At 47.4% G+C, this 16477-nt stretch overlaps 1 protein-coding gene across 1 annotated transcript in view; it reads left to right on the forward strand.

The window, feature by feature from the left end:
- DNAH1 (dynein axonemal heavy chain 1) overlaps positions 1 to 16477 on the forward strand; it is a 101573-nt gene that overhangs the window by 62810 nt on the left and 22286 nt on the right. The window contains exons 34-45 of the mRNA XM_007952087.1: positions 6001 to 6092; positions 6286 to 6440; positions 9661 to 9838; positions 10656 to 10850; positions 10975 to 11094; positions 11234 to 11392; positions 11571 to 11681; positions 12710 to 12850; positions 12978 to 13138; positions 13554 to 13711; positions 14074 to 14247; positions 15058 to 15096. Coding sequence (XP_007950278.1) covers positions 6001 to 6092; positions 6286 to 6440; positions 9661 to 9838; positions 10656 to 10850; positions 10975 to 11094; positions 11234 to 11392; positions 11571 to 11681; positions 12710 to 12850; positions 12978 to 13138; positions 13554 to 13711; positions 14074 to 14247; positions 15058 to 15096 — 1683 coding nt within the window. The remainder of the gene's footprint in view (positions 1 to 6000; positions 6093 to 6285; positions 6441 to 9660; positions 9839 to 10655; positions 10851 to 10974; positions 11095 to 11233; positions 11393 to 11570; positions 11682 to 12709; positions 12851 to 12977; positions 13139 to 13553; positions 13712 to 14073; positions 14248 to 15057; positions 15097 to 16477) is intronic.

A 16477-nucleotide genomic window follows, 5' to 3' on the forward strand; every position in this document is an offset into this window, starting at 1 on the left:
GAGAAATATATCATGCTTGGTAAAGTGGAGGGTCAATGAAAAAGGGGAAGGCCCTCAACAAGATGGATTGACACAGTGGCTGCAGCAATGGACTTGGGTATAGTAGGGATTGTGAGGTTGGCACAGAACCATGCAGTGTTTCGTTCTGCTGTACTTAGGGTCCCTGTGAGTCAGAGATGACTTGATGGCACCTAACAACAACAAGAAGAACAACTCTGGCCCCATGGGTTCCTTCTCTGGGACCCAGTTGCTTGCTGTACTCCTGCCCAGCCCTCCAAGGCTTCTCCCTCAGGCTCACCATTTTTTTTGTGTGTGATATTCTTTATTTTGTGAGCCAATCTCTTTTTCACCTAAAAGGTGACCTCAGGGAATAGTTTTGGCTCAAGGTTTAAAGAGTTCTTAGGTGAGGCTAGTTATGTACAACCAAAATACTCATGGGATTTGGTTTCTTGGTTTGGAGGTTAAGGTTATAGTTTCATGGGACATCCCAGTTATTGCCTAGTGACATGTTTAGTGCTTCTATTCTACCTCCTAATTCCTTGGTAGTGCTTGGGATCTGAAAAGCTTGCAAGTGGCCATCCAAGGCTCGATTGATCTCTCTATACCTGGGTCAAGAGAGAAAAGAAGGAGGATCAAGGATAGAAGGAGGAAATGGAATGTGTAGCTAATTGCATCCATGAACAACTGCATCCTTTGCCATAAGACCAGAACTGCATGGTGCCTGGCTGCCATAACTGAACATTTTTATCAAAGATGCTATAGAAAAATCCTGATCAAAGGGGGGAAAATGCAGAACAGAACTTCATATTATCATGGACTCCAGACTTCCTGGAGCCATGAAAGTAGGATGAACCCCTGAAACTGTTGCCCTGAGATAATCTTTAAATCTTAAACCAAAAATGTGCCCTGAATCTTCTTAAACCAAACAGTACTTTAGCTATGTCTGCCTTGAGCACTGTGCTCTTTTAAGAACTCTCTCTATGCGATCAAATTGACAATAACTTGAAAGATTAGATAGGAATCTTAGGGGTCAGTGAATTTATGTTAATGGGGGAGAAAAAACTCAGAAAAAGGCTGAGGAGAATGGTCACACAACTTGAAGAATGTAATCGTTGTCACTAAATGATACAGTGGAAAGTGTTGTATTGGTGTATATATTGCTGTGTATATTCTCAAAAACAACAACAAAGAGTATCTTAGGACAGTAGTCTCCAGTTCTCCAGAATTTGAATTCTCCAGTCTTAACCAGTCCCAAAAAGTTGGATTTTTTCAGAATTTGAAGTCTGTTCCACATTTTTCTCCCATTCTATTGGTACCCATTGTGTATCTGTTGTGGCTCTGATCAGAATGATTGGTAGGGGTAGCCAGGCATCATCTAGTTCTTCTGGTCTCACAGTAGATGAAGCCATGGTTTGTGTAGAGTATTAGTCCCATAGACTAGTTCGTTTCTTTTCTGAGTCTTTGGTTTACTTCTTCCTCTTGTTGATACAGATGAGTAGAGATCTAGATGGCCACTCATAAGCTTTTAAGACCCCAGACACTACTCACAAAACTAGGATGTAAACCAGCTTTATGAACTATATTATGCCAATTGACTGAGTTATTCCATGCAACTATGGTCTTAAATCTTCAAATCCAGAAAACCAATCCTGCAAGGTGTATGGTTATATCTCAGAAGTATTCACAACTGCAAAAATGACACAGTGGCATTAGAGGTTCTCTATCAGACTCTTAAGGGGGAGGAGAGACTCAAGACCGTCAGCCTAAGGCTGATTCCTTTGAGGTGGAGGTCAGACATACCTCCCCTCTCCAATCTTTTTATCAATTCTGACACCAGCCGTTCTTCCCATGGTTCTCTACTTCTCTGCTGGGTTCAATTAATTCATTGCAATGACCACACAAAACTTACAGCCAATACTTACAGTTATGGGGTTTATTAGGAAAGTAACAGGTTACAGCTCAGAATCAGGATCAGGAAGTGTGTAGGCATAGTCTCCTTTCTTCAGAAGGGCCCCCTTGGCCCTCTCAGGAAAGGCTTCTCTCATCCCCCTCTGGACAGGATTCTCTTGGCTCCCTGAGGATAGGCTCCTCTCAGCCTCCTCAGGACAGACTCCCTTGCTTGACCCTTATCCCTCGCCTCTCAGCCTGGCATCTGCTTTGCTCAGTCAAGTGTTACAAAGCTCTTCAACTCCCCTGATAAATGCCCAGAGATACAGCACTCTGCCAGGAAGCCTCCTGCCTGCCTGAAGGCACTTAGCTCTCTCACTCCACAGTAGCCACCTAGTTCTGTGGTCCAGGAAGCCCACTGCACTGTCTTGCTCTGGGCTCCTGGGTCTACTGCTGCCATTTCTCTGCTGCTGCTTCTTGCCCCCTCACACTGTCTCTGGTGTTATAGCTCTCTCTGTCTCCTGGGTCTAGGAGGTTCTCAGCACAGGGACCCTGAGTCCAAAGGACATGCTCCAGTCCTGGCTCTTCTTCTGTTGAAAATGTGGTCCCCTCTTTCCACCTCTGGGATGGCTCATTTTAAGCCTAGCAAGGTGGCAAAACTGACCTATTCCCTCATTAGGGTTCCATACACCTTATTTACATGGTCCCATCCTGCAAAGGTTTTTTATACATCTTATTTACATTATTAGCAACCTGTCTAGTCCCCTTGGTGGGCCACAAATGCCTTATTTGCATATCCCTCCTCCAGTCTTTTTGTGGGAGTCACAAGACTATATGAATGGCTAGAAGGGCCATTTAAGTAATTCGTTGCACCACACTAATTGTGCCTCCTATATGAGGTGGCATAGTGCCTAAGGCACTTGACTGCTAACCAGAAGGCTGGTGGTTCAAACCCACCAGCCACTCCTTGGCAGGAAGGTTGAGCAATCTACTTCCATAGTGATACTGCCTCAGAAACCCAAGGAGGGGTCCTTATGAGTCGGGTCCAACTCAATGGCACATAACAACAACAACATGATTTGTTTATATATGAATATATATGCATGCACATATATGCATATATGTGTGCTATACCTATACATGGGAGCTCTGGTAACATAGTGCCTAAAGCACTTGACTGCAAACCAGAAGGCTGGTGGTTCAAACCCACCAGCCACTCCTTGGAAGGAAGATTGGGCAATCTACTTCCGTAGTGATACTGCCTCAGAAACCCAAGGAGGGGTCACTATGAGTTGGGTCTGACTCGTTGGCAAATAACAACAACATACCTATACATATGCACATATATACTATACAAATACATACATACATACATACATACATATACACAGACATATTTTTTGCTTGTTGTTGCCAGATTATATATGCCATAACAATTATCAAAATTTCCTTTTTCTTGTGTACATCTTTGTGGCATCATTTACTTTGGTCAACTTAATGCACACTTCACCCACATTCAGTGTTACATTTCCCATCACAAAAAAATAACAAGTGTTTACAGTTTAGAGAGTGATTCTCTCTTTCTCCCCCATCTCTGGTATCTACCAATGAACATTGGTCTCTGTATATACACCTATTTTTGTCCTTCTATAAAAGTGAAATCATATAATTGTCCTTTTGTGATTGACTTATTTCACTCAGTATAATGTCCGCCAGACTAAACCACATTATAAGATGTTTTGAGGACTCATCATTCTTTATGACTATGTAGTATTTCCATTGTGTGTAGGTACCATAATTTGCTTATCCATTCATCCATTTATGGGCACTTAGGTTGTTTCCATCTTTTTGCTATTATAAGTGTGCTGCAGTGAACTTAGGTGTGCATATGCTCATTTGTGTCTCTTCTATTAGATCTCTAAGATATATATCTAGAAGTGGGACTGCTAGATGATGGTGTAGTTCTATTTCTAATTTTTTGAAGAAGTACCATACTGTTTCCCATAGTGGTTGTACCACTTTACAATCCTACCAGCAGTGGGTAAAGGTTCCAGTCTCCCTGTATCCTTGCCAGCATTTATTTATTTATTTATTTATTGTTGGTGCCATTTTTGCAGGAGTGAGAAAATTCATTTAGTTTTGATTTGCATCTGTCTAATGACAAATAATCTCAAACATCTTTTCATGTCCTTGTTGGCCAGTTGAATGTCTTTTTTGGTGAAGTGTCTGTTCATGTTCTTTGCCCATTTTTTAATTGGGTTGTTTGTTTTTTGTTGTTGAGTTGTTGGAGTTTTCTATATATTTTAGAGATTGTCAAGTATGTCATTCCCCAAGATGTTTCTCCTAGTCTGTAGGTTGTCTTTTTTACTCTTTTGATAGTATTTTGATAAGTATTTAATTTTTAAAAGGTCCCATTTATCTGATTTGTCTTCTGCTATTCATGCATTGTATTGTGTTGATAATCTAGTTTTGGTTTTTTTTTAATTACTAGGTCCCATAGTTTTATCTCTATTCTTTCAAGTTTCCAAGAACTTTATAGTTTAATTTTAACATTTAGGTCTTAGGTCCATTTTAAGTTAGTTTTTGTGTATGGTATGAGGTATGGGTCCTGTTTCATTTTCTGCTAGTGAATATCCAATTTTGCCAGCATTGTTTGTTAAATAAACTGTTGCTTCTCCCGTTGAATGGACTTTGACCCCTTGACAAAAACCAGTTGCCCATGGATGGATGAATTAATTTCTGGCATCTCAATTCTATTCCATTGGTCTGTGTGTCTGTGTCTGTTGTTGAACCAGTAGCAGGTCATTTTGATTACTATGGCTATATAGTGTTCTTTGAGCCTGGGGAGTGTGAGGACTCCTATTTTGTTGTTCTTCAATATTGCTTTGGCTGTTTGGGGCCTCTTTCCTTTCCATATGAAGTTGGTGATTAGTTTTTCCATTTCACTAAAGAATGTTGTTAGAATTTAGATTAGAATTGCATTGTATCTATAGATCACTTTGGGTTAGATTGACATTTTCATAATACTAACTCTCCCAATCCATGAGTAAGGAATATCCTTCCATTTATGTAGATTTCCTTTAGTCTCTTGTAGCATTTTATAGTTTTCATTTATAATTATTTTACATCCCTGGTTAGGTTTATTTCTAGGTATTTTATCATTTTGGGGGCTATTATAAATAATACTGTTTTGATTTCCTTCTTGGATTTCTCCTTGTTAATGTAAAGGAACCCAACTGATCTTTGTGTGTTGATCTTATACTCTGCAACACTGCTGAATTCTTCTATTAGATCCAGAAGTTTTCTTGGGGAATCTTTGAGATTTTCTAGGTATAGGATCATGTCATCTGAAAACATAGTTTTACTAGGCCCACCATCCTTCGCTCCTCTTCACTCCCCAAGGGTGGCGATAACACTTCTTCCTCTTGCCCCCCCCCCCCCCCAGGCTTAAGCAGCCTTATTGACTGAAGGCTCAAACTCCTCTCTCTGCATGGCCTGTCCTTCAGCTGAGCCTTGGGTCACTTTTGCCCTTACTAGCTAATTGGCCCCTGTCCCTTTGTCAGGGACCCCTAGACCTGGCAGTACTGTAAGGTATCCCTACTCTTAGACCAAAGTAGTGTACTCATTCCCCACCCACCTGGGCCTGGACTTGTGCCTGGCCACTGTCCCTCCAACTCTGGTCTCAGTCAGTTAAAGGTGTTGACAGACACTAGGATTTTGTCCCTGGTATTTGGCCAGCACTGACATGGAATGGTGCTTCCAGCAGGCTAGGCAGTGGCTTTGAGGCTGAAGTTGATTCTGATGACTGTGACAGCTGGCACTGGGCAGGCCTATGACAACTCTCCAACTGACCAATAGAAGTTAGGGGGACTAATAATCACCATGGAAACCATGGCTGGGATTTAGGGTCTTCCTAGGCTGTTTCAGGTTTTGTGCTTAGGAATTTACCTTTCCCTACCTATGAGGAAGATAGTTTTGTCAGCCTCACTTTACAGATGAGAAAACTCAGGCTCAGGGAGTAAAGTGACCCACATAAGGTCACATAGCAAGCTAGTGGCAGAGCCAGGACTCAAGGCCATTGTCTGACCCAGTTCCCCTGCCATGTCCCCCCAGGCTTCCTGACCAAGTGCATCCAACTCTACGAGACCACGGTGGTGCGGCATGGCCTCATGCTCGTCGGGCCCACTGGCTCTGGCAAGAGTACCGTGAGTAGGGCCATGTGGGCAGTCAGGGCCCTGGACCGTGGGCTGAGGGTTGGTGCAGCCTTAAAGGGTCCTTGACCTCCATTTGTACCTCCTTGACCTCTAGAATACCCCTCCAGTCCCCTGTACTTCCTACCTTACACTAACCCTGATCTCTGGGGAGTCAGGAGACTCATTCTCAGGCCTGTCTCCCCAGTGTTACAGAATCCTGGCGGCTGCCATGACATTGCTGAAAGGGCAGCCGTCCATCAGTGGTGGCGTATATGAGGCCGTCAGCTACTACGTGCTCAATCCCAAGTCCATCACAATGGGCCAACTGTATGGGGAGTTTGACCTGCTCACCCATGAGTGGTGAGTGACACACATACCACCAGTCACTGCCCTGCTCTCAGGCCTCTGGGGGCCATGGGCCATAGGCCCTCTCTCCTTCCCTTAGCACATTGAAAGGGTTGGAGCTTGGACTCTGGAGCCCAAATACCTGGGATTTTATCCACTACTTCCTCACTGAGTGATTTCATCACCTCAGGCCTCAGTGGGGATAACAATGCCATTATTAGGGTAAAGAAAAAATAAGTTTAACACATGGAAAGTGCCTGAACACTGGCACATAGTAAGTGCTCAGTAAAGCTGGTTGTTGTCATTACCTGAGAGAGGCTGGTAGCCCCTCTCAGGGCCTCTGCTCCCAGGCTAAGGTATATATTTTAGGGGACATGCACCAAGCTGGGAGGAAGGACATGGTACTGGAACTGCTTTCCATCTCCAGACCCTCAGTATGATGCTAAGCAAATCACTTGATCTCACCTAGCTTTAGTTTCTCCGAAAATACAATGTGGGTATGAGATTGCATAGCCTTGGTGAGAGTTGATGCCTATGGGAAGGCAATTGCCACCAGCCAAGGTTCAGGAGCTCCATGATGGCTGAGGAGCAGAGTTCCAGGTAGCCATCAAGGGGGCTGGAGCATGGCAATGGTTGTGGGGGCCTGCCTCAGGAGGCATTGCAAGAGTCTGAAGGAGGAGCAATGGCCTACTGCTGACCACATTTGCCTTTGAAAGGAAAGGGCTTTCTCTCTTTACTTATATTATTTTTGCTTGATTTCTTCCCCCTACAAGGAGCTTAAATTACTTATTATTTATTTTTTCAAAATGAGCTCAGACTTGATATATCAGGTGAGACATTTTTTTAATTCAACAAGTCGAATTCTCTGCCAAGCCTGACTTGCAAATGAGCAGGTCCCACCTTTTCTGCCTGCCCAAGCCTGCTCTGGTGGGGCTGATCTTTCCCTTTTAGAAACTCTATTGATTTCCTTGCAAGGAAGGTGAGGATCTACCTTGGCAGTTTTTGGTTTATCAATATTCAGTGTCTCCCTTACTTTTAAAGTTTTGTTTTTTTTTAAAGTTCATTGCAGACTCAAGCCAATTTATACAGCTTTCTGTTTTCCTGGAGTAAATGATTTTCTGTTTTTCATCTACTCAGTTTTCTATGTAGCAAGCACTGATTTTTCCCAAACCTGTCAGAAAACTGTAAAAGCACTCTTAGGACCATTTCCTACTTGGGCAGCCACATGTGATCGTCTCTGGAGTCTTCCTGCCCCCTGGAGCCACATCCTTCTGTTCACATCAGACCTGGCCCCTCTCCAGGCCCCTGACCAGATGTTGGCCTGGCATTGCCCTTCCCTATCATCCTGAGAACTCTCTTTGCCTCTTGCCTGGACTGGATCCCCATTTTCTGGATGATAGGTCTTCCTCTTTCTTTTTTTTTTTTTTAATCAGTGGTCTTCCTCTTTCTTGATTTGCACCTGCAATTGGAGAAGCCCATCCTCCAAAGGCTTCCTTTAAAAGGTACTTAAAAGAGAAATTCTTGAGCCCTCACATATCTGGATGTATCTTTATTCTACCTTTGTGTATGGAAGCTCTCTTTCAACTGATTGACTGCTCATAGCAGATCTCATCATGGGGGATGACTATACCATATCTGCTAAACCACTTAGAATCATGGCCCAGCCAAGTTGACACACAATCTTAATTATCACAGTTGGACATTTGGTTGAGTATAGAATTCTAGGTCGAAAATGTTTTCTCCTGAGAATATGTGATTTTGCTACATTGTCCTTCTAGTGTCAGACATAATTCAGATTCCCAGTAGGACTTGTTTTCTTATTTTGAGAAGCTTTCGGTATCCCTTCTTTATGCCAGTATGATGAAATTTCTTGATGATATGCCCTGGTGTAGATTCTTATTTTATATATTGTTAAGGAAGTCAGTGAGTCCTTTCCATCCAGACTAGACCAGCAGTTGGAAAACTGTGGCCCTTGGGCCAAATCCAGCCTGCCACCTGTTTTTGTAAATAAAATTTTATTGGAACACAGTCATACCTATTTGTTTATGTTTTTATAGTTACTATCACACCGCTATAGTTGAGTAGTTGTGGTGGAGATCATACGGTCTGCAAAGGCTAAAATATATATTATCTGGTTCTTTAAGAAAAAGTTTGGTCACCTTGACCTAGACACTTAAGCTTTTCAGTCCTAAGAACTCATTTTCTTTAATTATGTCTTTGTTTCCTTTTGTTCTTTCTTTTTGGAATACCCATTAATCAGATGTTAGATCTTCTGGATTGGTTCTTTAATTTTGTTTCCTATTGTCTATTCCTTGATCTTTCTTTATATAGCTTTCTGGAAGATTTTATTTACTTTATCTTCTAAAGCTCTATTTATTTAATTTTTAGGTTTTTCTTCTCTCCTCTGTTTCTTTGTTACTGTGTATTTGTTTTAGTCCCCATGTTCATGCTGGAGGCTCTTCTCAATTGTCTGGTCATCTGGGCTGTGTAGAATGACTGGTTGGAAGGGCTGGGTGGGTGGGTGAGGCTTGCTGTGTGGTTGGCTTCATTATAGACCCACTGGATGGAGACTCCCAAATGTCAGCACTTGAGGGTCTTTTCTCTGGGAGCTATGCTGTTTCTCTAATGAAGAAGCCTGTAGGGCTCCGGTGGAGAGGGGATGCGTTCATCTTTCTGAATGTGATCCTGTATGACTTCCCTCATTTCTGGTGAAGGACCTCATCCCATCCTTTCTCGGTTCCTGTGTGGGTAGGTAGGAGCCTGGTAGTCAGATAAGCAGCACCTCCTTCCCTGGCACCTGGTGCATCTGAAGCCTGAGCCATCCTGTGGCAAGAACCAGCTGCTTGTCATAACCCACTCTTTGTCCCCTACTTTCTCTGTTGTGTCATTTCCCTCCCCCCAACTCTTTCCATCTTCCAGAGCTATGTGAGCCTCCTTTTCTGAGTTGCCTTCTCCTCCATTTCCTTTTTCCTTTTGGAATATCACCTTTTATCTTCCTTTAATGTAACTTTAGTGGGGATTCAACAGGGAGGGGATATAAGTGCATGTTTCATTATACCATGTCACACCACAAAGCCCCATTTTTTTCCTATTGTAATTTTTAAATGAACGAAGACATTGAAGAAAAGCAAAGCAGAGCAGGGCCAACCTGGCTACTGAGTTTCCCTGGAAGCCAGCTGTGCTTGCTGCCCTGCCTCTCCCAGCCCCCCAACTCTCTCTTTTCTGGTGGCTGCAGGACAGATGGGATTTTCTCCTCCCTCATCCGGGCGGGAGCCATAGCATCCGACACCAACAAGAGGTGGTACATGTTTGATGGGCCGGTAGACGCCGTCTGGATTGAGAATATGAACACGGTGCTGGATGACAATAAGAAGTTGTGCCTCAGCTCTGGGGAGATCATCAAGCTCACAGAGGTGTGACCACCTGTCCATTCACCCAGCCCTTCAGGGGGTTCCAGAGGCCAAGCCTCACTCTCATCCCATCCATTCCCCTTGGGGTCAAAGCTACCTCTCAGGCAGTACTCATGACCCACCCAGCAGCCAGCCAGTTCCCAGAACCCCTCCCCAACCCTGGGCTCTTGTACCCCCACTGTGTCCTGCATAGCCACACCACACTACCCTTTCAGCAGACTCATTTCCTGTGAGGCTCCAAGTCCACTTTCAGCCATGTTAGTCCAATCTGAGTTAGGCATCAGCTCGGGTCCTTGCAGTGTGCCCAGGGCTTTGCAGTATGCCCAGGGCCTGGGGATGGTTGGTACAGACCTGGCTGCAGGGCCTGTCTGGTGTGTGAGGAGCAGCTCCCAGAGAAAAGGGGTTCTCACCTGGGCATAAGAACAGTTTGTGGTATCTGCACCAAACCAGGTTCTTGAGTCCTTCTGAGAACACCTGGAAGTCAATGCAAAACTGTAGGTCTGTATACATAGGTACAGGGCTCTATAGCAGAGCACATGGTTTTTGTCAGATTTCCCCAGGGCTCCAGAAGGCCAAAATGCCTTGCCCCCAGGCTAGCCAGAGAGCACCCAGTGAGCTCTCGACTTTAGGTCCTCCTCAGGGCTCCAGAGAGGCCACATTATCAGCTTGGGCCCAAGGGTTCCTGCCTCCCTCACCAGCACTGTCACTGCCCCATGGCCTGCTCAAAACAGGATGGACAACCCCTCTCCTCAGTTTTGTACCCTCTCTTGGCCCCAGGGGCTAGCAGCCAGCCCACTCACCTGGCTCATCTTGGCTTCAGGCAATGACCATGATGTTTGAGGTGCAGGACCTGGCAGTGGCCTCCCCAGCCACTGTGTCCCGCTGTGGCATGGTGTACCTAGAACCCAGCATCCTGGGGCTCATGCCTTTTGTCCAATGCTGGCTGAAGAAACTCCCCCCATTCCTGAGGACCCACGAAGAGCAGTTCAGGGGACTCTTTAGCAACTTTCTGGAGGTAAGTAATGCCATGGTATGTCCGGCCCAGGTGGGGCAGCTGGGCACAGTAGCCATCAGCCATGAGAACCAGCCAGGAAAGCTGTCCACATGAGCTGACCATGGCCTGGGGCTGCCCCTTGCAGGAATCCATTGCCTTTGTTCGGATCTCAGTGAAGGAGGTGATAGCTTCAACCAACAGCAACCTGACCATGAGTCTCCTCAAGTTACTCGACTCTTTCTTCAAGCCCTTTCTGCCCAAAGAGGTACAATCCTAACAGTGATGCTGGAAGCCTGGCCCCTCCTACCCCTGCTCTCTTTGCCTGGGCCATCTGCTCCCTGGAAGAGGACATGATTCACTCTATACTGCTTGCCTTAGCCTGATGCTGTTCCCTCTGTCCCCAGGGTTTCAAGAAAATACTCCCTGAAAAGCTGAATCGCATCCCAGAGCTGATTGAACCGTGGTTCATCTTCTCCTTGATTTGGAGCGTGGGTGCCACAGGGGACAGCACAGGCCGCATCAGCTTCAACCACTGGCTGAGGACCAAGATGGCAGCCCAAAATGTGAGACAACCAGCTACCAGGGATGGGCTCTGAGATCTGGGATGTGGGTGACAAGTACTGAGTGTTCCAGGGCCATCCACTAGGACCAAGCTCCCAGGAACAAGTTCTGGGAGAAGGGATTGCAGCCACTCAGACCTCCTGGGCCTCACAGCCCTGTTTTCTTCCTGGTCCCTTGCAGTTGACTATGTGCTTCCCAGAAGAGGGGCTGGTGTTCGATTATAGGCTAGAGGACGCGGGGATCAGCAGCACCAGTGAAGATGAAGACGAAGAGGAGGAGAGTGGCAAGCAGGTGCCACAGGACTGCCCCCAGCAGGACAGGACAGGGAGGACCCCACTGGGTGCAGGGGGCTGTTCTCCTTGATGAAAAATTACCACGGAGAGAAGGACATGTTGCCAGCTACCAGGACTGAGGCTGAGGGCTTATTTGCATCATCTCATGAATCCTCATAGCCCCAAAAGGTGGTGGTATTGTGCCCATTTTCCTGACAAGCAAACTGAGGCTTAGGACAGTCATTTTCAACCAGTCAGTGCCAAAGCTGGATTGAACCTGGGGCTGGGAGACATCAGAGTGCCTTCCTTCTCAGCCATGCATACTACCTCCTCTGTGTTGACCCTGAGTCCAGGGATTTGACCACATCAGTTGTATTTAAAAGCCCCATTTGCCCAGGTGCTGAGCTTCCCAGGGGTTGAGGTCAAGCCCTTGGTGGCTGACGTTAGTGTCCTCATCTCTACAGTCAGGCAGCGAGGGCTCCGTGAGCCCACCTGTGTTCCAGGGTCAGGACCCCAGCCTAGGAGGAGGGAGGCAGAGAGGTGTCTATGGAGACCTGATGGTCCCTATGCAGTCATGACAGGGGGCACACATGGCACATTTAGCTGCAACAGTCAGAATTGTTCCCAGTGGAGCACATTGGCTGTGCCAGTGAGGGAAGTCTGCAGTCCAGGGCAGGGCCAAGGATAAAAGGATTCATGCAGGCAGAGATGGTGGGGGATGCCAGGCCAGGTGACCTTGCTGTATCCAGCTGATGCTATGCTTCTGGTCCCTGCTCCTCTTGGGTAGCCTGAAGCAAATAATAAAGACCTTTGTGTTCCAGTTCTTAGGCAGCCCCCAGCCTGGGCAGCTGTGTGCAGGGAGCCCCCATTCCTGGTGGTTTGTTCTGGGAGACCCTCACATCATGCAGGAAGCATGGCATGGGGCTTCCTGTTTCTGGCAATAGCAGTCCCTCACCTGGGTGCTCTTGTCAAGACCCTTTGGCACACCTCCTTGCCCCACTGCTGCATTTGGCAGTAGGAGTCATAGCCAGGGTTCTGTGCCCTCAGGTTGCCTGGGTGAAGTGGATGGACCACTCTACCCCATTCACCATGATGCCTGACACCAACTACTGCGACATCATCGTGCCCACCATGGATACCGTGCAGATGTCCTACCTGCTGGGCATGCTGCTCACCAACCACAAGCCCGTGCGTGTCCCACCCTACCGCACCCACTCCAAGGTCTGGTCGGGGTAGGGGGTAACCAGCCTCCCACCCTGATGAGGCAGCAGCTTCTACTGTTGTCCAGGCCCCATGAGAATTGCCACTTTCCCAGGTGCTGTGCATCGGGCCAACAGGCACAGGGAAAACACTCACCATTGCTGACAAACTCCTCAAGAACTTGCCGCTGGAGTACATCAGCCACTTCCTTACTTTCTCTGCCCGCACCTCGGCCAACCAGACCCAGGACCTCATCGACAGCAAGCTGGACAAGAGGCAGGGCACCCTTGCTCTTCCTTAACTCCGATGTCCCCTCAGCCTGGCTGAATGAGCTGCGGTCTCACATCCCCTCCTAGATTTGCCTGAGGGGTCCTGAGTCCCCTTGGAGACTGTTCTGAGTCTTCTATCAAGAATTCCTACTGAGCTTCTCAGTGAGGGTTCACCCTGGACTGGGCACCTGGGTAACAGTATAGAGGTGGAGGGCTGCCTTTGAGAAGCCTAGGAGGCAAGACTCAGCCAGCCTGGATGTCCCAGGGTATTCAGGGACAAAGGGCTGGATAAGAGGTCTAGCAATTCAGAACAGGCTGAAATTAGGGAGGTTTCCCAGAGGCAGAGCTGCCATCCTGCTACCCTGGGATTCTCAGAGGACCTGTGCCCATGGGTGCTGGGCTCACACAGCCCCTCCCCACAGGCGGAAAGGTGTGTTTGGGCCACCCCTGGGCCGCAACTTCATCTTCTTCATCGATGATCTGAACATGCCAGCCTTGGAGACATATGGTGCCCAGCCACCCATCGAGCTGTTGCGCCAGTGGATGGACCACGGTGGCTGGTATGACCGAAAGATCATCGGTGAGTGCAGGCCAGGCCTAGGCCAGCAGGGTGCGGGGGAGTGCTAGGCAGGGGCAGATGGCACTCCAGTAAGCCCAACAGGTGCAGGACCTGGGGCCCACAATACTTTCAGGGGCCCACAAAAAACGTTTTCACTCCCTTTAAATGCAAAGAAAAAAGTAAACTTTTAGGTCAAAGAAAAGGTTTTAATATGTAATACTTATATATTTGTCTTTATACCAGTAGGGTCATAAAATAGAATTTTTAGTATTTTTTATGAAAGAGGAAGCTCCTGAAGACAAAAGTGCCCAGGGCCCATGAAAGTCCTAATGTAGCCGTGGGCAGAGCACCCTCCTGAGTGCCCACCCCCCACCCCACTCCAGGCAACTTCAAGAACCTGGTGGACATCAACTTTGTCTGTGCCATGGGCCCCCCAGGTGGGGGCAGGAATGCCATCACCCCACGGCTAATGCGCCATTTCAACTACCTGTCCTTTACCGAGATGGACGAGGTCAGCAAGAAACACATCTTCTCCACCATCTTGGGCAGTTGGATGGGTAAGTATGGGGCAGGGGCTGGGGGATTGGGCATGGAAGGTGGTGAGCTGGGTTCAGAAGCCCAGGCTCGGTAAATCGTGCCCAGGGCAACTTCTGGAAAGGATGGAATAGCTGAAACACTGACCTCAATCCTTGCTTTACCCCTTACTCAGCTATGTTACCTTTGGCAAGTTTATGACTCTTTCTGAACCTCAATTTCTTCCTCTGTAAAATGGGCAATACTATTAGTACCATGATCCCAAGTTGTGAGAGTTAAGTAAGGCATTGGATGTGGAGCCTATAGCAGGAGGCCTGGGACCCAGTGATTACTGAATGTATGATGTAGACATGTGCTGTGAATCAGAATTGATTCAATGGCACCCAACAAGAACATATATGAACTCACCACATATATGCACATATATGTCAGTACTTGTCCTAAAACAACGGTTGAAGGACAGTACTTTTGTAAATTAGGAAAAGCCACCAAGATAGAGCAGGGAAAGTGATCCTGATCTCCCATAAGTCTTGAGGAAAAGTCTTTGCTAGGTTGCCATTCCCTCTTAGTCCCTCATCCACCCAATACACACTCTGACCTTTGAACTCTGCTTGGCACCAAGTGGGATGGTGTGGGATGGAAGTCAGCCCTTCCCTCCTCTGACCTGGGCTGCTCTGGCCTCATGAGCTATTGGCTAAGACTTGCTTGCATGTCCACCTTTGGGGGGTGGAAGGTGGCAGCAAAGGAGCTTCCCGGCTGGGCACAACCAGATGAGGTAGGCAGTAAGGGATACACCTAGCTTCAAGTCCTGTGTCTCTCCCTTAACCCTCTAGATGGACTCCTCGGAGAAAAGAGCTACCGGGAGCCTGTGCGTAAGTTCAGACTGGGCAGGGGCCAGGGAGGGCCCATATGGGGAGGGAGTGCTGGTTCCAGGGAGGCACCAGGGGCCACAATAGACCATCTCAAGTTCATGTGGGGACCTTGGGCTATTGGCCCTGGCACCAACTGCCTTCATAAGTTCCTTTACCCATTCATCTATCCAGTCAGCCCCTTGGTGATATAGATGCAAAGTAAGTGTGAGTTGAATAAATGGATCCAATTAATTTCCCAGCTGTGTGAAGAACCAGAGGGTCAAAGAGAGCAAGGACAGCCCCCTCCAAGGAGGGGGCCTGTGCAAGAGAGCCAGGAATGAGTTGCAGTGGGATGCAAGTACCCCTTGTGTGGCAGTCCTCACACATGCATGCATGTCGCAAGCAACTGAACAGTTCAGACCTTAGTCCTCTCCCCTCCCTTTAGTTAATGGGCCATCAGAAGAAACCCCTCTTGTGGCCTCTTTATTTGCCTACTTAGGCCTTCTCGTGGCCAGGTTTTCTCTCGTGTTCCTGGGAATGAACTTCCCTGCTTCCACTCAAGCCTCCTCTCAGCCTGACCCACATCCCTACCTCATGCTAGAGGATGTGGTTCCCCTTCCCCAGTTATCTGCAAGCACCAGTGTTCCTCCCTCCACTAGACCACAATAGACCAGCATACAAAGTCCCAGTTTCTCCCATCTTCAAAACAGACTTACAAAACAACCTCTCTTGGCCCCTTGCCACCCACCCCTGGCCATCCCCTCATTTCTTTGCTTACCTTGACAGCAGAATTCCTCAAAGGCTTGTTCTCTTCCTGCTGGCACTGTCCCTCTCCCCCACTTTCCCCTCAAGCCCTTACCACTCCCCTGAGAGTGCTCTCATCCCCATCACCAGTGGCCTCCACATCGTTGTCTTCCCTGGGCCATGGGTAGTATTGATCAGGAGGGCAGCCCCTCCTTCCTGTACTCTTCTGGGAGTCCTCCTCCCTCCCTAGCTTCTAAAGGTTGACCAGGGCTTGATCTCCAGCCTCTTCTCTCTAAATACACTGTATCCTTAGACACTGTCATCTGCCCCTGACTATAACCACCATCCTTGTGCTGGTAATGTCCAAATTCCCATCCTGAGCCCAGACGCTGTCCCAGAACCCCAGACTCCACATTACCTCTCAAATGTCCACCCAACATCTCAGACTTCACGTGCCCAAAGACAAACTCTGGACCTCCCCCTGAACCCCAATACTCTTCTCAACTCAGATAATGGCAACCCACTGTTCTTGGGCAAGAGCCTGTCGTCTGATCCCCCACCTCCACCCCTAACTCCCACATTTACTCTATCAGGAGATCCTATTGGCTCTCCTTTCAGAACACATCATGCATCCAACACTGCTCACCACCACTCCTCC

Source organism: Orycteropus afer, unplaced genomic scaffold (genome assembly GCF_000298275.1).
Source record: "Orycteropus afer afer isolate SDZICR_OR568_19922 unplaced genomic scaffold, OryAfe1.0 scaffold00323, whole genome shotgun sequence".
Lineage (NCBI taxonomy): Eukaryota > Metazoa > Chordata > Mammalia > Tubulidentata > Orycteropodidae > Orycteropus > Orycteropus afer.